Source organism: Magallana gigas, chromosome 6 (genome assembly GCF_963853765.1).
Source record: "Magallana gigas chromosome 6, xbMagGiga1.1, whole genome shotgun sequence".
Classification (NCBI taxonomy): domain Eukaryota; kingdom Metazoa; phylum Mollusca; class Bivalvia; order Ostreida; family Ostreidae; genus Magallana; species Magallana gigas.
In genome coordinates this window covers 2,877,267-2,900,365 of record NC_088858.1, presented here as the reverse complement: position 1 = coordinate 2,900,365, position 23,099 = coordinate 2,877,267, and the positions used below count along the sequence as shown (strand labels likewise).

Sequence of the window (23,099 nt, the reverse complement as noted above, 5' to 3'; positions counted from 1 at the left end):
TATGACCTTCTTTGATATGTGATATCATGCATTTATTATACAAACCTTTAACAATGCATGTTTGCACTATAAATTTTAAAATATTTATTGGGAATAAATTACCCCCCCCCCCCCCCACACACACACACACAATATTTAGAAAATGTGGATTATTTTCTAAATGCAGACAGAGATCAAACTTTAGAAAATTATTCCCCACAATGGTAAATCGATATTTTGGCTTAAAAAAAAAGACTCTCTTGATATGAAACCGAAATAGTTTTGGTACACCCGAATCATACTCAATGAGCATGCGCAAATTTAATTAAAAATAAACATGGCGGAGAAATCTGCCAGAACGATAGGAATGGGCACAAAACCTGTGCCCATGAAGTTCTTCGCTGTTTTAGAGGTGGAGAAAACTGCCCCAAGTTGTATTCCAAGGTATTTTCCAGAAGCCACAGAGCGTGAGATGTGCAATGTTATCTTGAAATTATATTATTTAGCATCAAAACTATTTATGTTGACAAACCGAGAAATGACAGAAGGGTGGGAAAGATAAAAATTCGTCTGCAATGCATCATTCTTACATTTCAGGTTATGCACTCTGACTCTTAGTAGATTGGTTATACACAAACCACTAGAAAATGATTTGAATTCTGTGATCATTGCTGTGAAAATGCAGGTAAGAATCTTACTTAGAGTCTTACTTAGATGAATCAGGAACTTAAAACGTGGTTTTGGGATTTGACATTTGAAGTGACAACGCACATGACAGACTGAAATGTATACTTTTAACATGACAGCTAGATCTATATGCAAGTCTTATGAGACTTTATTCACGGGATGCTAACAGGATATTGTGATCTTAAAAAACCCCTTTTAGAATCGAATGTTAAATCAACAAATCGTAATGAACACCAACTTGTTGCTATTAAATTCAAAATATTGGTGTATCTTGCCCTTGTCATTTCTACAGCTCAAACATTCTTCAAATTAGTATGCACTTCTAGCATTTACGTAGCATTGTTATGACAATTTTTCAAGGTGATGCATTTGATTTGATGTTGGCCACCATTGTAAACCACTGGGATAATTTGTGGGATTATCAGTACATAAAGACAAGATGGCAATTTTTGATTGAAGTAAATTTATACATGTGATTAAAAAGATATTCAAGCAGCAAAATTGAAGTAGGCAAGAATTGTGACTATCCCAATTTGTTTTATTATAAGTGAACAAATTTTGGGACCAAATTTCCAGACACAAGTTATGAAGGACTGCCCTTAGATTAGGCAAAGGCATCAATCCAAATATGAAGTGGAGTTGAATCTTAGATTTAACTAGACAGCCGACTGTTTAAAACTTTCCACTTCAATGCTGATTTCCCATTGTCAAATGCATGAAATGCCTAATGTGAAATATGATTGGGAATTTAAAGTCAGAATATCAAATTTCAGTGATAAAATAAAATGAGGCAAGATTTGAAAAACAACTGTAAAACGGGATTTGGAGAAGTCGAGTAAAATATTTTTTTAAGGTGGTCTTATGGAGATATGTTTGTCAGTGTATGCTGATAATGTTTCTTCCTGATCAGCCTTATGACCTATGGTAACAGGAGCAGATCAATTTTAATCACACCATACCTTTAGGTTATATATCAGTAGTCGACCTTGTCAATTTCTGAAATATAGTCACAGGAAGTAAAGTCTACCCATGCAACAAAATTGAACTAAATATGGTAATTTTTAGTTAAGAAGTCAGGGTCTACAAGTTTATTTTGTAGCAAAACAATGTTACATACCCAATATTCAGACTATAGGCACCTTTAATTCTAAATCTTGATACACGCACCAACAGAATGCATAGTATATTTTTCAGTTTATGACAGAGAAAAGAAATAAACAATTTAGAGGTAAATCGAATAAAAAAACCAGATGGGATAAAAAGTATTTAATTAAAAATAAAGTCAAATTTTGTGGTTTTTTGTTGTTTTTTCAGTTTTTTAGGGATAATTACCGGTAACCTTGGACATAAGGGAAATATCTCAAACTTTATTTACATAAAACCCTCAAATTTTACCGCAGTTCTTGTTTGTGCTACCTAATTCTGTTTTCAGAGTACTAAATGAAAATAAAGCATATGAAAGCCTTTGATAATTTATTGTGCTTTACATTTTATAGTTTTATGAAGTATCCTTTTGATTTTCAGAACTCCAAGAGAATTCTAAGGTCCAATGAAATTATTGTACCCCAAGGAGGACTGCTTGATACAGAGTTGGATCTCACTTTCTCTCTACAGGTCTGTAGTCAATATTTACCACTAGATAAAATAGCATTTTTAGCAGAGTTGGGGCCTGTTCTTATTTTTGCATATTTTGCATATTAATATTGTATTGATTTGAATTATATTTTCTCCTTGATTTTCTTTAAGTATCCTCATTATCTGAAGAGAGACTGTAAGCTGCAAGTCATGTTACAGAGAAGGAAGAAGTACAAGAACAAAACTATTCTAGGCTACAAAACGCTGGCTGCTGGACAAGTGAACATGACACATGTAAGAACAAGGAAGTTGGATATCATCACAGATATCTCTGATCTAGTTCTGTTCTCTGATGTAATGAAATACTTTAAGCAATATTGCTGGAGATAATTATTTTTAAGTTTTCCAAGTATTGAACATTAAGCATTTATTTCCTGTGATTATGAAATCTAATGGAAAATTAAACTATCTCCAAAGTAATTTAAGGCCCAAAAAATTAATATTTTGTTGTTCTGGCATCACTGAATCAAACCAAATGCTGCAGTATTGATTATTATTGCCATTATTCTGCTACAAAATATTCTGAAAATTTAGCCTGTGAAACTGAATATTATTTTGGCCGTAATGTCAAGATTTTAAAAGAATCGTATAAATTTGAAGTTTATCTAAATTTCTACGTATATATAAAAAAGCTAAATGGTTTGAAGTTTGTTATAAAGCATATCCTGTTCATTTATGCTGTAATTAAGAACCATACTACTTTCTGATAATGATTATGGTTATAGTACGTGTATAAGTAATGAAAAAATGTCACATTGTTACATTAGACATGAATGGTGCCTGCTTATTATCACGTACCTATACTGGTCGTTCAGACCTTTCGTAAAAAGTTGTTAAAATATACATCTCCAAAGCAAAATTGAAAGTCACTCTCTTTTAATTTTGATGATTTATTTCTTTGTTTCTCTCATTAATTGAATCTCCTGTGTGAATTAGATGTAAATTAACAATAATTTCCTGGTTTTGTTCTCTGGTTTATATTAATATCAATATTTAAACTGATAAGCCGTTGCACTGAGGTTCTATCTTGTGCTGAGGTTCAAAGATCAAGTAAGCTTTAATTGTAGTCTGTTGTCACTGTATATTTCTGTAGCCTTTTACGTTTTCTTTTTCTGCTTCAGAAATACCCTTTGGAATTCAGTTGTGTTCCAAAGTGTTCAAAGACTCTTTTGGCAAGAGAGATACTGTAGATTCCTATCTAAGATTTACAGTCAAGTCGTACACAGACCAACTCGTATACAGGTCAACTCGTATACAAATTTTCCGCATAAAAAAACGAAAGTCAACTCGTATACAAAAATTTCCGCATAAAAAACTAAAAGTCAACTCGTATACAAAAAATTCCGCGTATAAAATAGGTATGCTAAACCGAAAGTCAACTCGTATACAAAAAATTCCCGTATACTAAATCGACAGGAAACACACAGGTGTCGTACCATGTTGAAAGAAGTTTGGGAAATGACATATAAAAGCGGAAAGTTGGATATATTTTTTTCAAACAAAATAATGATGAGTATCTTAATTAGCCTTTGAGAAGTCATCCGTTTGGAGAAGGAAGAAACACCGCGCTTGTTGTTTTAACAATTATTGTTTTGATGTGTAGAAATAATTACTAAATAATAATGATTGGATTGACACAATTAATTATCGTTAATTTTTTTGTTGTAATTTCACATTGTTACCGAGTTTAGTCATAATGCACAATTAAACATGTATGAATTTTGCAAACTTTGCTATAGTTGATAACATCCATTTTATTCTTATTAACCGGGTTTTCCAACGGAAAAATCCGGTTATTAAAATGGTGAAAATGGCGGGCGGGCGGGCGGGTGGGCGGGCGGATTGGCGGGCGGGCGGCTGCCAAAAGGGTACCCTCATTGTACGGATAACTCCTCCTACAGTTTTCAAGATAGGAAGTTGTTCTTTTGCAGATCAATTGTACATATATCAGAGGTGTGCATATTGCTAAGATTTTGATTTCCGATAATTTATCGAAAAAATACCAGCTTTTGAACTTAGTCATTTTTTGGCAAAATGTTGCATATAGGGTACCCTCATTGTACGGATAACTCCTCCTACAGTTCTCAAGATAGGAAGTTGTTCTTTTGCAGATCAATTGTACATATATCAGAGGTGTGCATATTGCTAGGATTTTGATTTCCGATAATTTATCGAAAAAATACCAGCTTTTGAACTTAGTCATTTTTTAACAAAATGTTGCATATAGGGTACCCTCATTGTACGGATAACTCCTCCTACAGTTCTCAAGATAGGAAGTTGTTCTTTTGCAGATTAATTGTACATATATCAGAGGTGTGCATATTGCTAGGATTTTGATTTCTGATAATTTATCGAAAAAATACCAGCTTTTGAACTTAGTCATTTTTTGGCAAAATATTGCATATAGGGTACCCTCATTGTATGGATAAATCCTCCTACAGTTCTCAAGATAGGAAGTTGTTCTTTTGCAGATCAATTGTACATTTATCAGATGTGTGCATATTGCTAGGATTTTGATTTCTGATAATTAATTGAAAAAATATCAACTTTTGAACTTAGTCATTTTTTGGCAAAATATTGCATATAGGGTACCCTCATGGTACGGATAACTCCTCCTACAGTTCTCAAGATAGGAAGTTGTTCTTTTGCAGATCAATTGTACATATATCAGAGGTGTGCATATTGCTAGGATTTCGATTTCCGATAATTTATGAAAAAAATACTAGCTTTTGAACTTAGTCATTTTTTGGCAAAATGTTGCATAAACATGTAGGGTACTCCATTTCACTGGAAAAGGGTTGACATGGATTATGGATACAGTTTACATAAAAGAAAACCCGGTTTGCTGTCACATTGACAGCTTTTCACTTGTATGTCCTTTTTACGCTGAATTACGGAAGCAACATATAAAGAAATTTTATTACAAGAAACCAAGTGTTTTTAAGTTACTTTTAAATTACTTTTACGTTTTGTTTCTAACTTTTTGCATACGGGTTGACTTTCAAATTATGGTGATTTTTTGTATACTAGTTGTTTTTCGGTTAAATATACGGGAATTTTTGTATACGAGTTGACTTTCGATTTTGTAACAGGATTTTTTTGTATACGAGTTGACTTTCGGTTAGGTATACGGGAATTTTTTTGTATACGAGATGACTTTCGTTTTTTTTATGCGGAAATTTTGTATACGAGTTGACCTGTATACGAGTTGGTCTGTGTACGACTTGACCGGACACCCTATCTAAATGTGAGGAATTAATATCCACGTAAAATCACTGGATGTACACCTCACAAATTTTAAAATCTTGCTTTTATTTTTCGGACACATGTAAACTACATGAAACTACCTTAAGATAAACATTTGGGATTCAGCGATTTTATGTTCATGCGATTTGAAGAAAAAAAGGCAGAATTAAGTACCGGTACTCGTGTAAGATAAGGAATATACAGTAATTTGAATTTCTTGTAGTGTTTAAGTTTTACAGCAGATGTTTTACAGCCTTTATTATTTCAGTTGTTTACAGTCTAGCTGTTTGTTGTGTTTTGGTTTTCAACTCAAATATTACATTCTGTTTGTTGTGGTTTTACAGCTGATGTTTTTTAGTCTCTTTGTTATTCAGGGTGTTTATAGTCTGTTGTTGTGTGTAGGTTTTACAGCAGATGTATTTCAGTCTATTTGTTATTTAGGTTGTTACAGTCTGATGCTGCGTGTAGGTTTTACAGACATATTACAGTCTATTTCTTAATTAGGTTGTTTATAGTCTGTTGTTGTGTGTAGGTTTTACAGCAGATGTATTTCAGTCTATTTGTTATTTAGGTTGTTACAGTCTGATGTTGCGTGTAGGTTTTACAGACATATTACAGTCTATTTCTTAATTAGGTTGTTTACAGTCTGTTGTTTTGTATTGGTTTTACAGCTTACATTTTGCAGTCTATTTATTTTTTAGGTTTTTTACAGTCCTTTTGTTTTGCATTTGTTTTCAAACTGATGTTTTAGAGTCTATTTATAATTTAGGTTGTTTATAGTCTGTTCTTGTGCATTTGTTTTCAACCTACGTTTTACAGTCTACATGTATTTTGTTAACAGTTTGTTTATTGTTGTGTGTAGGTTTTACAGAGGACTCATGACAAGGACCTGTCCCTATACAGTGAACAGAAAGACAACACAGAGAAGCTGGCCACCCTGGTGATGTTACAGCTCTCCAGTCAACCGGTGGACCACACAGAGAATGGACAGAGGAAGAACATCCTCTCTGACGTCGGTGAGTTCTAGTCCGTCTGAAACTACCCATAACAGCACCTAGCTAAATGTCTGCAAAGTATTGACAGAAAATAAAATGTCAAAATTTGCACAACTTAAATTCTAATTCAAATTGAATTTATGTATGACTGGCAAAATATTTAAAATGAGATTGAAGAGGAGATTTGAATGTATGAAGAGGATCCAGCATTGTATACAAAGAAATTATTTTCAGATCGTTCCCCAGACATTGACAATGAGTCATACGATGAAGATGATCAAGAAGAATGGTCAAATGATGACATCAGTGATCCGGAGGCAATGGATGAAGATGGCAGGCTGAGGGCAAGAAAATCGAACCGAACAGAGGCGAGAGGTGTGGCCACAGCTAGGGGGCGTGTCAATGTAAGTCAGAGGAAATGTGGTGCATGCTGGGTCGTCATGGCAATATATTAGTCATATTGATTATTTAAATGTTGGGGTCAATGTTACACTATCAGTATAGTTTGGTGAATTGTAAGGGTTCTATGTGAGCACAAATAATCACCATTCTTAATTTAAATTTCTTCACTTGTGTAATGTGTTAGATAGGTTTCTGTGGATGGTGCACTTCCATATTTTTTTTTTGCAGCAACAGAGGAATTTTAAACAGAAAATTGTATCTTTACTTCGCAAATTCAAGATCACAGAGGAGGTTTGCTAAATAAAATCTTCTTTCTTTCATTAACTTTTTAAGACTATTGGATATTTAACAATTACTTAGCGAAACTCTCCATTCTGGATTAACAATTCATTAAATTGTTAATATGCAATAATGTGCAATAGAACCAAACTGTAAAGTAACATATGTAAATGTAATTAATTTCACTTATGTAAACTGACAGTAAATTGTTATTCATTGACTTGACTGTAAGTTGTAAATTAGTAAACTGACAGTAATTTGTCATTCAATGGACTGACATAAGGTCATTCAGTAAACTAACAATAAATTATCACTAGTGAACTGACTGTAAGTTGTCATTCAGTGAACTATCAGTAAGTTGGTACTAGTGAATTGTCAGTAAGTTGTAATTTTTCAGTCACTGGACCCTGAGGAGTTCCCAGACACGAATCAGGATCCGACGGATGACATTGATGACCTGATTGACGAGCTGGCTGAGAGCATGAGTGACAGCGGACAGGAAATGGACCCTGACACTGTCAGTGTCATCTCCACCCCCAAACCCAGACTAAGGTAAGTGGCTGCCAAAAGGTAGATGTTCTACTGTGGTGGCAGTATATGGGAATGAATACAAGAGGTATACTGAGAGATGGGAAAAAAATACACAAGGGACTTCCATGTTGATTTCACTTTTGCTATAGCCAATATTACCAGTATTCAAGGAATATTGATTAGAAGTATTAAACCTGTCCATGTCTACAAATTTTGAGGTTGTAAGATAGCTTACTATGTTGAAGTTTTTGATGCTAAATTCCTTATTTATGTGCATGTGTAGTTTCAAAGTAAATATTATAAAGTGTTCAACATTGATGTTCAAGAATGCTTATTTCACAATATTCTGGTAGCATCTAATACTCAAACTGTTTACCTTTCTTTTCAGACCATTCTTTCAGGGACGGATGAGTGCGGTTGAACTGGAAGACAGCACAAAGGTCAGGGGTTCAGAGTTCATGACACAGAGAGCATGCTCAGTAACTCTCGAGTCCATGTTAACCTCTTTTCCGTATCATCTTTTATTTCTCTTAAAGCTTGATCCTTCAGTTTATTTTCCAATCAATATCTATTACAGTAATATCCTAGCCCGCATAAAAGCATGTCGATTCTGTTTATAACAGAGATACACCTTCAGAGTTTGTTTAATCTGGCCCCGTAGTCCTGATTAGTTGATTTTGTCGGACTGAATGTTGTTTGCTTTGTGCTACAGAGCTCGGTGTTGTAATCAGCTGTTCATTTGTATATACAGGACCCCGATAAACATAGCGATGACTCAACCTCCCAAAAAAAGGACCCTGACAGCCTTCTGGTAAGTGCAGAAAGGTCACAGTTTGTTTTGTTACCATGTTTTTACCTTGTCCCTTCATTCTCTGGTTATTTACATGACAATAAATGTTTCCTTGTACCCTCACTTGTTCTGGAATAAATTGCCTGCCCTCTCCCCAACCCCGAATACCCCACCCTAACCCTCTAACATTTATCCATTAATTTTATACTCCACCATCACACAAACACATTATTTACATAAGAAGCAGGTCAGAGTGGATATACATGTACGAGGGTTGTTCGGAAATTATTGAGACAAATCGATTATTTTATTTTCTAAGTGACGAATTTTGGTGAAAATTGGCATAGACACTGAAGAAACACCAACAAATAATAAAACAAAGTGATATTAAAAGAATATTAAATATTTTGTTTACGACAGTAGATAAACAAGTCGGTGGTCGGGGTACCCGGCGCAGCCATGAACTCGGAGATTAAACAACTTAAACATCTACTTTATAAGTGTCCGTAGAATTACAGTTAATGATAAAAGAAATCAAATTAAATATGTTCATTTTGCTATTCTTTGCGACTAACTGTCGATTAAGTTTCACTGATGTTCGAGATGAATTACGGATACTGTACACATATATTTACCAAACAATAAAAATCTGACAACGACTTTACATTGAATTTTGACGTCAAGGCGGCGCAACGAAAACCATTAAACTGGTGGAAATCTCAGAAGAAGACCTTTTAAGGCCACGCAATTGCGTAAAAAAACTATACGATGACAAGACAAGGAATAGAACTTCAGTTCATCATATTTTTTTCACTGATTATTTATCTACAATTAGGCCAAAGGGAACAACTTTTGACACACAAACTGTTGTAAACAGTTCTAAAATATGTAAAAAATGACTGCAGGAGACATTCACAGTAATTAGACTTTCGGGTAAAAATATCTTGATTTTTTCTTTAAAAAAAACAAGAATGAGAGAAATTGTAAATGATGACATCTTGAAATTAAAACAAAAGATGAGAAATAAAGAATAATTCTTATTTCAGTTTGTTTGTAAGGTGTTTAAAACACGGGAGCAATAAGAAGCGTTAAAATGACGTTGCGAAAAGTTTGCGGTTGCGCCGGGTTACAGGACGAAGGCACTTTGGTCAGCTTACTAGGAATGATCTATTCATGCCATGAACAAGAAACTGTTCACATTGATAAACTCTATCCTGATTAACGTTTTGGTGAAATTTCAAGAGTTTATCTTTTTTACTAAAAGAATAAGAGAAAATGTCTCAATAATTTCCGAACAACCCTCGTACAGTGTACTATTGTAGTTTACTCTCAGACCCTGTTAACTTCAATGGAAGAAACCTTTTAAAAATGTCATTTAAGATGTGATGAGGGTTTTTGTATTGCTTCATGATAAAGTATTCAGCCTCATACCATAGCTTTTGTTAAAATGATAAGCAATAAATTCTCACCTTTTCTGGTTATGCTCTAATGTTATAACCATATCTATATTTTACTTGCACCCTTATGCTTGATTACAAGTATATTATTACATTGTACAGCATAATAAGCCAATCAATATCTTTGATCAACATACTATGACTATGTCATACTATTAAAATAAAAGGAAGAGGGATGGTTCTTGATATGGAACTTCGTCATCATAATAGCGGACATTGTGAAGAAAAAAATTACAATTTGTGAATATAGCTGTGTGTTCTTAATGACATCAATCTTTGGTGAATGCAATAGGCAGAAAAACATATCCTTTTACTACTTTAAAAAAATGACTCACAAACAATCTCTATTTGACTGTATATTGATGTGAATATTTTGGGTGCTGGGTATTTAGTATAAGTAATCTCACATATATTTCAGAGTACTATTCTCTCTTTACTTGTTTTAACATTAAAAACCTAACTAGCTAGATAGTATATTCTCTGTCCAACATTTTAACACAGAAAGGGAATGAAGTTAAATCTTTGAAATGTCCAGATTGCCCTTACAACACATACCAGAAAAATGATAAAAGCCTAAAAAGTACACATCTGCAATCTTTTGAACAAATCAAAGAAATGATCAATTCATTGTCATAGTCCATTGTCCCAGTCTGCCCCCCTTTCCCCCCTCCCCCACAGATTAGAACTCTCTACAGGCTAAAGCACTTACAAAGACCAGCTTCAAATTTTCTTAATCTATCATACATAGACCTTAATGATCATGGAAAGCCAGAGGTGTGACTTTGATGCATTAAACAAGTGTTGTCTTGACTAATGTTGCTCACGCTGTGGAGTTTTGTGACTATGGCTGCATGTCTGTATGTGATGTACCTAGTCGTCAGTCTGTGATCCTATCCCTAACATTTGTTTTATTTAGCGGGAAATGGGGAGCTACAGTACCTGTGCCTGTCCATAGAAACCTTATAATAGCATTAACTTCAGTAGCCACTTGAGCTCTCTTTTTACACCATATAACTGGTATTTTTAAATATATGAATGAATTTTGGCCACAATTCTTCCATATCTTTCAGCACCAGTGCCATATTATATATGCAGTTTATTTGATTTAATCCCTGTTTTATTTTGGCAACTCTTTTTGGAACAATTTTCTTTATTATCTTTGTGCACTCTCAAACATCTTTAGTGTTTGTTATGCTTTTAAAAATCATAAAGTTAACAATTATTGAACTTAAAAAGAGTTATTGAGAATTACCACAGCAATTAATCATTTGATTTTCAGATACTTGTTCTGCATTTAAAAGCAAATCAAATGAGGTTTATAAACTTAGAATTATTTAAGATTGCTTCACAAGATATTTTTGACGGTATATTAGGAAAAAGAGCTCACAGAAGATCAGAAATCTTCTCCAGAAACAAAAGGCAAAATAAATCATGGTCGCAGTCGGTCATATCGAGAAGGGAAGCACAAAAAAGGGGAGCCTCATCGTCGACACAGCACTGGTCCAGTCCCTGGATCGGTTAGTAGCGCGTAGCTTGTACTAACACACACTGAGGTGGTACCGCTAGCCTATGTAGACAAGATCTTCATTAACTGTATCTTGTAATTCACAGTCCTTTAAAGGGGCATCACCTGATATAGGCATCATGCATTAGTTGCATCATAAGCACGAAAAATCTACATAGAATATGGCTAGCATCTGCCTATATACGGAGCGTGGACGGGTTACCATGGAAACCAGGGGGTTGTTTCTGTTGTCCTGCATGTCATGTCAACTTGTCCATTTATGTTTTTGAACTCATCTGTCTATTCTAATGTTTTAATAATTATAAATGCTTTTCAATGAGAAATTCAGAATCTGTGAAAACAAAATACATGTACCCGGTAATTTATGTTTCATCTGATAGGACATGGCAGGGATGGGGACACAGCCCGGGAAATCCATGTTGCTTTGAGTGTGTGTGACTGTTTAACCATAGCATGACATTGGACATGGACATTTATATGTATCTAGCTATTGAATGCAGCTAGCCATTTTTTGTAGACTTTCTATGTATCTTTCTCTGTTCAGTTTACCATTATTGTAGCTCTATGACTTGAAGCCAAAACTATTTCAAAACTTGTAGTAAATTGCTTGTGCCATTTTTAATTCAGTGTGTGACATTTTATTTTTCAGTTGTGTAGATTCTGCTCCCTATGTGGAAGACTGAATCAATTAGGTTAATTTTGAGTGACTGAAGTGTGCATTACTTCCCTATAGTCATTTAACTTGAATCAAATATATACGGTACAAGAATTCCGAATCCAAATAAAAGTACAGCTATTAATAATCTGGATTGAACTGAGCTAATCACACTCAATGACTGATCTTGCTATACCCAGATATAAACTAATCATTTCTTTTGAGTGGTGTTAGAGCTGGGGGGTGGGGTTGGACTCTATTGCCCCAGTGTTAACCTACTGTTTGCTGTGTTGGTGGTTCTGACATTGGTACAGTGTAATCCATCAGGGTCAACTACTCCAGAGTGATACTATAACTTGTTTATGAAATTGTAAACGTAATATCAATATAGCTTGTGTGTTCTTATGCACATTTTTTACAATAAGGAAATGACACAATATGATACTTAATTGATTTGTATTAAATGAGTAGATGCAAAGTTGTAAAGAATGACATTGCATTAGATAAATTGAAGGATTTGTGATGTAATACTCTATGACTAGTTTTATTTCAGCATTACATTTTTATTCAGATAGTGTTCCTCATGTTTGCTTTTTCCTATGTGTAAGCTAGAGGCATGTATGATATCCTAAATACAATATATTATGAGTTTGACTTTGTGATGGGTATCACCAACATCATCAATTCAAAAATATCAGTGTGTGTGAAAATACAAATATTAGTGTCAGGTACTCTGATAATGATTGATTCTGTGTGTAAATACAAATGATATTAGTGTCAGGTACTCTGATAATGATTGATTCTGTGTGTAAATACGGTTGTGTATATTGTCTGTGATCTCTCTCCCCCAGCCCCGGAAGGCACTGATGGACCAGCTGGGTGTGGTACTGGGGGGACTGGAGGAGTCCCTCCCTGACACCGTGATGTTGGTCAACATTGCTGAGTGGCAAGGACAGGTAAATATCAGCTCTGCTCAGGTGTGTGTTCACTAGGTTATAGAGGTCAAGGGGAAATTTAAGTTATTACATCATTAGGAATAAAGAAGAATTTACACTCTCTAGACATTATAGTTGGATTTTACATTGCAAAATGATGAATAGATTTTGATGTGGTTATGTTGGTGATGCAATTGTTTCACAATGGAGATAGGAAAGAGGGTGATCACTTTAATTCAAAATCTACATAAGCATAGATGTCAAGTTAAATTGATTGTTTGTGAGTTTGTTTACTTTTATGAACTACTGGATGTGTATTGTTGTAGCTGTTCCACCAGAAGGTACAAGACAATAACTACAACTTGATCTGCACCTGTGGAGAACCCGATGTCAAGGCAGCCATCAGTGCTCTCGTCACCAAAATCCAGAAATAGTAAGTCCATCGTTCAAAAATTTTATGTCTAAAGTCAAGATATACTGTGGTTTCATTAATATTCAAGGGTATCAATTTTTGTGGATAATGTGAAAATCTCGGTTTCAAGGATACGTAAATTCGAGGCCAATGACCCTATCAATACAAAATCTTAATAAAAATTTCACTTCAATGAACATTTAATTTCGTGGATCAACTTAACAACGAAATCCACGAAAATTGGTATTCAACGAATATTGATGAAACCACAGTAGTAAGTCCATTGTTCAGATATGATAAGTACAAAATACAGAGGTGATTTGTCCAAATCCCTAAAATAGCAAACCAAAATACAGAGTCCCCAAATAATTGGTCTGAAGTCAGGAAATTATACATCCAAATATAAATTTGAAAGTTTAAAAAAAGGAAATACATGTAGTACATCCTAAATGCCAAAATAGTATATGCAAGTTTGCTCAAGCCAAAACTTCAATCCCTATCCCTCTCCTTTTTTCCAATTCCTTGTTATGTACGGTAATTTTCCTGTTGCATAGAAATGAGGTTTTCAAAACAAGTCTCAAAAACCTTAAGTTTTTAATGGAAGCATCTTTATATTGATTTAGGTTATTAATACATTATTACATTTGTTAGGGTATACATGTGTTTATATGTCTTTAATGTTGATTACCTATGGATTTGTTTGTTACCGCTAGTATGTGTATAATGTGTTGGTTACCCTTGGATTTGTTTGTTACAGCTGCAACAGTAACTCCAAGGCCCCCAGCGCTGTCAAGGTCTGTATTGCAGGAAGTGATAGTTACGTTAACACCGTTCTCCGCCCATACGTGGAGCAGTTCTCTGCCAAGCCCCCAGACTGGCAGACCTATGTCAAGTTCCTCATCATACCATTTGGTAAGTGTCTGTTATCAATCATTATAACTCTAAGGGGAATTTTATGGTGTTTTTGTAACAAACACTCTCTGAGTGTGTGTTACATTTTACTACATTACTCTGAAAGTCTGTCTTACATGTAATTACAACACTCTTAGAGTTTATGTTACATGTGAATACATCTTTCTCTGAATCTACCTGTAGTTACATGTAATTACATTTCCCTCTTAGTCTGTGTTACATTTAATTACATCACTGTCTAAGTCAAACTGACTGGATTACATGTAATTATATCAATTCTTGAGTGTGATTGTAATTACATGTAATAAGTTCCCTGGATTTGATTGTCAGCTTTTGGTATTTATAATTAGGGCCCCGCTCTGCGGGGGCCCAATAGTGTTCAGTCTGTCGTCAGTCGGTCCATATGTCTGTCCAAGATCTCTTGTCCTGAGCATACTTCTCTCCCTTTAGCTCAATCTGGCTTATACTTCACCAACAGAGTGTCTATGGATAAAGGGTGTGCAGTGGTCTTGAACCATGTTTCTAGGTCAAAGCTTAAGGTCATTATAGCAGAATTAAATGAAATATCCTTGTCCAGAGCATATCTTCTTTCCCCTTAGTTCAATCTGGCTCAAACTTCACTCACAGACTGCCTATGGACAAAGGGTGTGCAGTGACCTTGAGTAAAGTTTTTAGGAGAAGGGTCAAGGTCATATTTAATCATGCAAAAATTCTTTTTTTCAGAGCATACATGTATATATTCTTCACTTAACCATATTTGGCTTATACTTCACATAAGGTAAGCTTTGAGTAAAGAGTGTGCAGTGACCTTAAACCAAGTTTCAAGGTCAAATGTGAAGGTCATAGCAGAATTATATGAAAAAATCATGTCTGGAGCATATCTTTTTTCCCATTGGTCCAATCTGGCTATAACTTCACTCACAGAGTGTTTATGATCAAAGGATGTGCAGTGACCTTGAATGATGTTTGTAGGTCAAATGTCAAAGTCTTTTTGGATCATGCAAAATTCACATTAACAGAGCTTTTGGGTTAATGATGTGCAGTGACTTTATAATTTGAACAAGGTCAATGTGGCGGTCATAGGGATCTCTTTATAGTTTTCTTGCTCAGGTTGAACAAAAATACCTGTAAGTAAGGGGTAATAAAATTGAATTAAAACTTTTATGCCAGTTGGAAAATTTCAAAGTTATAGGACAAGGTCTAAGAAAAATTCTCTGAAATGCTTTTCATCTTATTGTCCATTATTTATGTGGGGCCCTTTGAGATGGTCACCATTTCAATGTTGTCTAGTAACAATATGATTGTTATTATATGTAATAACATTGATCTGACTGTCACTTAGTGTCAGCTTTTGGTACATGTAGTTACATCTCTGTCTGAGTCTTACTGTGTTACATGTATTGATTACATCACTCCCCGAGACTGACAAACTGACTATACTTGTATTAGCATTATTTGTGGAGTCTGACCTGTTGGTCGTTATTTTCAGGCTCTAGCTCCATCGGGAGATACATCGGTAGCCTGGACAGTGTATACAACTCTCTGTTCCTGGATCAGCATTGGAAAGACACATTCGAGAAAACAGAGGCCCCAAAACTAGGTAAGAGTCTAAATTTAACTCTTAACCTCCCACTGAAGGCTAATACTGTACCGGGGTTTGGTATTTGATATGGTTCATTGAATTTTTAATCGATGAGAGACTAAACATTTATCTTAGCATTTATCTTATTTTGTAGATTCTCAAGACATCGTGAGTCGTTTGTCAAAGTATCTGAGTTATGTCGGGTCTGTTGTTCAAATCCCAATCGCTGAGGCCATGGTTATGTGTAGAGCTAAAAGGTAATGATGAAGAAAGAAATCTCAAGCTTGAAATATGTTCTTAAAAACTTACCCTGTACCTCAAAGCATTGTGATTTATATATCTTTTCCAACTGGCAGAAAAATGATGGTTTTAACATTGTATGGTTCTTGAAGCTTTTTAAAGATGAGTTATTGTTGTGTTTAAATTGAGGTCTGACATTTCTCTTTCAGTGGAGAGGAAGATTCATCACAAATTTTGATTCCATTCATCAGTGTATGTATCACTGATTTACTTTGAATTGTTTACAGAATAAATGTATTTGAGATGAAGTAATGCCAGAATTTTGACTGCATTATAAAGTTCAGTTGTATTTTGGCATGATCTGAAACTATTTTATTTGTGCTCTACAGGAAGTGAAGATTGGTAGTTGTGATATCATGAATGCATCCAGTAAGTCATTTCTTTAATTTATATAATTTATCGTATTTTGAAAATTATTATGTTTAAATACTCTATATAGATAAGAAGTAAATCAGAATTTATTCAAACAAGTCCTTTAGAAAATCAAGTACCATCAATGCTTTAGATAAATATGACAGTGAAGTTGCACCACTGAAATACAAAAATCTTTGTTATTTAAATAAATTATCAAAATTCCACTTTCTAGCTTAATTTCTTTGTATGTAACTCCATTGTCTGTCTTTTTTTTCAGTGGACTTTGATGACACAAGTAGTACGATGGTTAACTCGCCCTCCTTATCCAGCTCTCCCCCAAACAACATGTCCACTCTGGATAAACCCAAGACAGAATTCTCTACTCCCCCCAGCTCTCCTAATGTCAACGTGGCCACCAACAGGTATCAATCAGTCGGTTTAGATGGAGAAAGAGATTCAAATTAAAATCTGATAAACACAGTTGAATAAAGGTCTTTCATTTAAAACAAGAGACCCTAATAATAAGGCAAACTTAAAAAAAACACCCCATTGGAATCGCTACATTTATTGGAACTTTTGTAACTGTTACAACTAAAAGACTTTTTGTGTCAAAAGAAAAAAATAAAGTGTATTATGATATAATCTGGAAAACAAGTATGTGACATAAACTAAGCATGAGTCTACACATTAACTTCAGCACCAAGTGACTGATTTCTCTGTTTCCTGTTCTATTTATAGCCAAAGCAGCCTGCCCTCTGTGGTGCCCCCATCAGGTGAGTTTGTGGAACTACAGGTAGATTACTGGACAACGACTCCCAGGTCTGAGAGCTCGGAGAAGACGGACAAGGCCAGCAAGAAGGACAGCAACAAGTGTACGCTGAAGACCACGTTCCGCTCGCTGCAGGTGCAGCGCCTGGCTCAGAACCCGGTGGACCTCAACTCGTTCTCCATGGTGGTGGTCACCAAGGAAAAGAAGCACATCAGTAAGTCAGCCTGTCGATTCTGATTTATCAAATGTTTACTGTGGAACCATTAAAATTTTTAGTGGCACCCCTGTTGTTATTTTTGTAGGTTGCCATTACCCACAAAATAATCGTAATTTAATAAATTGTGAAACACAGCAATAATGTATCAATAGAACTAGTAAATCTGCGAAAGTATATCCCCATGAACCTGTAAATAACCAACAATCCACAAAAATTGGCCCCTTAAAGTTTGATTGATTCCACAGTAAACTTTTCTATGTAGATTCTGATAAGAGTGCTCTAGGGAATGGTAATGTTAAATCCCATGAAATATTTAATATTTATGGATATATTGATGGGGAAATCATTCATTCTACAGAACTAATGTTACTCAATTGTTGTTTGTAGTAATGAGGTTAGGGAAGAAAGCCAAGGAGAGTGAATCTAAGAGTCAAATTGTGGATGGAATTAACCGGCTGATTTGTACCACCAAAACTCAGAGCTACTCTCTCAAAGGTAAGAAATCATTTGTACCATCAAAACTCAGAGCTACTCTCTCAAAGGTAAGAAATCATATGTACCATCAAAACTCAGAGCTACTCTCTCAAAGGTAAGAAATCATTTGTACCATCAAAACTCAGAGCTACTCTCTCAAAGGTAAGAAATCATTTGTACCATCAAAACTCAGAGCTACTCTCTCAAAGGTAAGAAATCATTTGTACCATCAAAACTCAGAGCTACTCTCTCAAAGGTAAGAAATCATTTGTACCATCAAAAGTCAGAGCTACTCTCTCAAAGGTAAGAAATCAATTGTACCATCAAAACTCAGAGCTACTCTCTCAAAGGTAAGAAATCATATGTACCATCAAAACTCAGAGCTACTCTCTCAAAGGTAAGAAATCATTTGTACCATCAAAACTCAGAGCTACTCTCTCAAAGGTAAGAAATCATTTGTACCATCAAAACTCAGAGCTACTCTCTCAAAGGTAAGAAATCATATGTACCATCAAAACTCAGAGCTACTCTCTCAAAGGTAAGAAATCATTTGTACCATCAAAACTCAGAGCTACTCTCTCAAAGGTAAGAAATCATATGTACCATCAAAAGTCAGAGCTATTCCCTCAAAAGTAGGGAATCATTGGGACATGTACCACCAAAACTTAGAGCTGTAGTACCAAAATTCACCAAAATTCGGAGATTTTCTTTCAAAGACGAGAAATCATATGACCTGGAAAAAAATTAACTGGGGATTTTCTGATTTATCATGTGATACACTACCAATATATTCTTATGTCTAACCTGCTATTTTCTGTGTATAGTGATGGTTGATGGTGTGGAGTGGACAGGAGTGAAGTTTTTCCAGTTGTCCACTCAGTGGCAGACTCACATTAAGCATTTCCCTATCGCAATCCTCGGCAACCCGGACCCAGTCTGACTCCCATCACAGAATTGCACAAGTCTCAGAGCCTCTCACCATCAAGGTGAATCCTGGGAAATTTCCCTCTGAGGAGTTTTGTTTCAGGGCTTCCCTCTTTAACCAGAGATTTTTACACATCATGCACATAGCATTACCTTGTAGATTCATTTGTTCGATATTCTTTCTGATATGTAACTCAGAGTTGAAACAACGTGTGACAACTGAGTTAAAGAGTGCTTGACTTGACTTCTAGTTAAAATCTCATCACTGAACAAAAAAGCCAAGTTTCACTGTGCTATTGTTAAACAAATACATCAGAAGTTGGAATGATTTGTTTCCTTTGCTGCGAGAGATTTTTTTATTGCCCAAAAGTGATCAGAGAATCGGAACCCAATCAAGCATATCTTTCCTGAAGTGCTGCTTTGTGTTCGACTGCGTCATGGATGGTTGAACGTGAGGGGTTGTAGTGCTAACTTGGCAGAAATGTTTCAGCCTGTGTTGTACCTGTCAAGTACAGTAATAATTTATCAGATAGGAATTGTATATTGCATTAAATTAAATATTGAATGTCAACAGTTCTAGAGCGAGATCTGTACCATATTTTCAATGTATATTTATGAGTTTGTCTCTAGTGGTGCTTTATGGTATATTTTTGCATCATGCATGTTGTAAGTATGAAGCAAGAGTAGAAATTACAGTATTGTTATTTTTTATTAGAAGGGTATTTTGTAAAGTAAGTTGAAATACTGGTATTTATACTTGTATTTAGTAAGAAAGCCTTTTATCTTGTTGGATTTAAATTTTTATCTTAAAAAAATGATTGCAGTAGCATGAAGTTGCCATGTTATCTTTCTCTCTCTCTCAAATGATTAAAAAAATCATGCTATACATTTTATAGATACCCAGTATTCATTTCTGTATTTTACTGCTTTTATTGTCTCAGCTTTTGATTGACAGAGGCCAGTAAACACAAGATAAACAGCTGTGTTGTTGATGCATATTGTATAAACTGTGTATTTTATACTGTTAGTTATTACTGGTATACCTCAAAAATAAAGGGGGGGGGGAGTATATGGGAGATTTATGTGATCTAAATCTGCATTTGTACAGTTAATTTGCATTATAGCTTACTTGCACTAATGACAAAAGAGCAGTGATTTTATATCTTATTCTTAACATGGAAGATGAACTAACCGGTCCACTATCATTGTACATTGTTATACCACTGATCAGTATTGTCCAATCATCACCCATTGTGAGTACTTTGCCTAGGATGACACATACTAATGAAGGCCTTCCTTTACTTGTACCGGTACTTGTTGGACTTATATAAGGGCCAGAAACACCGACCAGTACAAATGACATGTTAAATTACATATATTTTCATTGTGACTTTTATTTTTGCGACCATCTTATTTTTGCTTTTTTCGCTTTAACTAAAGTATTATACGCAGAAATTTATGTCCGGTACTTTTTACTGTTAGAAATTATAGAATGGAAAAAATGATTTGCCCAAATGCATTAAAGTTTTGCAACTTTTTGCAAAGAAAAAACCTCTTGATAATTAGTAAGTCAGACTTGTTTTAAATCACAAGTAGTTATTGCTTGTGAGGCATTGATTTTGCCCTTTTATTTGTGAATGAATTCTAGTTTTTCTTGGCTTTGTAAAGTATTTTCGCTGCTTGATCTTAAGATTTTAGTCATCATAATCTTTTGTCATTTGTGTACATGTATGATGTGGAATCAATAGCATTATTTTGTGTGGATAGGAATGTACGTATCGAAGCATTAACAATAAGATGAGGTTCCAGGTAGTCAGTGTGTTGATGGTACTTGTGATCATGTCATGGTGTACAACTGTGCTACACTGATCGAACTATGAGATTCAGAACATTAACATGATACAATAGTAATAGTTCAATTGTCTCAATAATCAATAATGTAATGTGCTACATTGTCCTCAGTTGAAGATTTGGGCTTGCATATGTAGGGGTCTTGTTTAACTTTTGAACTGTTCAAAATTCTTAATTCTTGTATATTATATTGGTAATGGTTTCAGGTTCAAGGCTAATTAACAAGTTCAAGGTGAAATAGATCAGACACCCAGGGGATGCTAATATATATGTCTTAGTGAGAATATAAGCAGAAAAGGACACTTATTAAAGGAAGCCCATGTTGGTGGATTAGAGAGGTACAGTAAAACACGCTTATAACGAAGTCCCAGGGACGGGCAATTTAACTGTTCGCTATAACCGTGTTTTACTGTACCATGTATTAGAGTCAGATGTGGTACATGAATCAAGGTTTGCCTGAAAAACTTAACCTTTATTAGACTGTCTCATTTTTGGGGAAGGGGAATTTAAGGTGGAGTAACACATCATCACAAAGTGGCTGATCGAAATGACATTTCGTTTTATCAAAAGGATTTTATGGACTGAAACATGTAACTTACTCCATAGCCAAGTGGATAAAGTGTCTGACTTGTGATCCTTACATCCCGAGTTAGAATCCTGCAGGGGCTTTTGTTGTTACTTACTGGAATACTGTAATTATTTTAGATATTCATTTTTTATCCCCAAACTGCAAATTTTTCACTTATTTGACATTTGTACAGTGTATTTTTTTATTATATCTTTCATTATTAAAAAATTTCCTGTTAATTTGAGTGACTTTTTCCAGGTGTGTTATTCCACCTTAAAATGATAATAAAAGAAACTTCAAGGGTTACTTTCATGGGTAAGGTCATTCAAGAGGATGAACAGTGTTTTCTGTGGCCATCTTATGTAAGGAGTGTGCTAAAGCTTGCATGTGAGGCAGTATACCTGCACTTATTGAATGTGTTCACAATTAACCGCCGAAGATCAAATTGCTTGCCAAAATGTTTGTTAAGTCTTTTTTCCTTTCCAGTTGAACAAAAACTCTTTTGTATGAGAGATGGGCTGCTGGTACATGTTAAACCAGATTGTTAACTGTACAGGGTATTTATTATTCACCCCGTCAGAATATAGGTGACAGGTCTCGGTATCTTAATTTCTAGTCGAATCACTTTTATTTCTCTCACATTTTGACATTTTGAAAAGTTAATGGAAACCTAATGAAATATGACACTGATCAAAGAAGATAGCAATGTGTTCTGTTGTTTTAAAATTTTAGTTATTATTGTATATGTATGTGTAGGTCATGAAATCCTTTCTGCAAACACAAGTCTTAGATAATACATGTAGTGTAATGATATAGACCTTCTTTTGCAATTCTGTACATTTTTGTCCTTGAGTCAAGTAGGAAGCAATACGTTAACTAGTGCCTGATTGTTTTTTATCTAGAGATTGATTTTTTTTATCTTACAATCACATGAACACCCTGTTCTACCAGTATAGTCCTGTGCCATCTGTTGCCAGTATACTTCAAATACTGATGATGGACTGGGCGTCATACCCTGAAAATTTGAATGTGTTATAAAATTGTTTTTATTAAAAATCAAGATTTTAAAAAAATATCTGTGCCTCTTTCAACGTCAGGCTAGATTTATCAATAAGTTATTTAACAGTTTAGTCATGACTTCAAGTGGTTGGCCAAATATCTCAATCAATAGAATTTCAACAAGTCAGGTCAGAAAAAGACAAGGGAATAATGCATTAAACTCAAACTGAACTTAATTAATCTGTGTGCAAATGGTGATCAACAATTGCTACCTTGAATCAAAGTCTGTAGGTGAGCACAATGACTCATAGGCCCATTGTTTGGCCTCAGATTGAATTGGTAACAAAAGTAAGATGATGAACCATATTAAGTTGTCTTTTTTTTATTTCCTATGATTTGTGTTATAGTATGCAATTTGTTTTGTTTGATTTGTTTTTATTAGGGGATAAATTGCAATACCATGACTGCCAGACCTAGCTCGTCTCCATTGTAAGGTTGTTGTCATCAGTACAAACAATAAACAATATAACCAGAACTGTGTTGGGTGTTTTATTTTAATAAATCTTGCATTTACTTCACCATAAAGTTGAAGCTTATTATACTCCCAACAGAGTTTGGGTT

The 23,099-nt window shown here is 34.7% G+C and overlaps 1 protein-coding gene across 4 annotated transcripts; it reads left to right on the top strand.

Annotated features, from left to right (window-relative positions):
- The first annotated feature begins 293 nt into the window (after positions 1–293).
- On the top strand, positions 294–23,013 carry LOC105324233 (phosphofurin acidic cluster sorting protein 2). 4 transcript variants are annotated; one of them, XM_066086631.1, is made up of 22 exons: positions 294–423; positions 577–664; positions 2,191–2,280; positions 2,413–2,535; positions 6,410–6,563; positions 6,777–6,946; positions 7,173–7,235; positions 7,621–7,775; positions 8,143–8,194; positions 8,506–8,565; positions 11,375–11,518; positions 13,033–13,137; positions 13,443–13,549; positions 14,286–14,440; positions 15,930–16,040; positions 16,177–16,279; positions 16,472–16,514; positions 16,652–16,691; positions 16,954–17,098; positions 17,415–17,659; positions 18,050–18,157; positions 18,961–23,013. In XM_066086631.1, exons 1-22 carry the CDS (start codon positions 317–319, stop codon positions 19,074–19,076), a joined length of 2,484 nt encoding a protein of 827 aa, XP_065942703.1. In that variant the 5' UTR covers positions 294–316; the 3' UTR covers positions 19,077–23,013. The 4 variants fall into 4 exon arrangements, with proteins under 4 accessions (XP_065942703.1, XP_065942704.1, XP_065942705.1 ...); XM_066086632.1 differs by lacking the exon at positions 8,506–8,565; XM_066086633.1 differs by lacking the exon at positions 11,375–11,518.
- Positions 23,014–23,099: the final 86 nt, after the last annotated feature.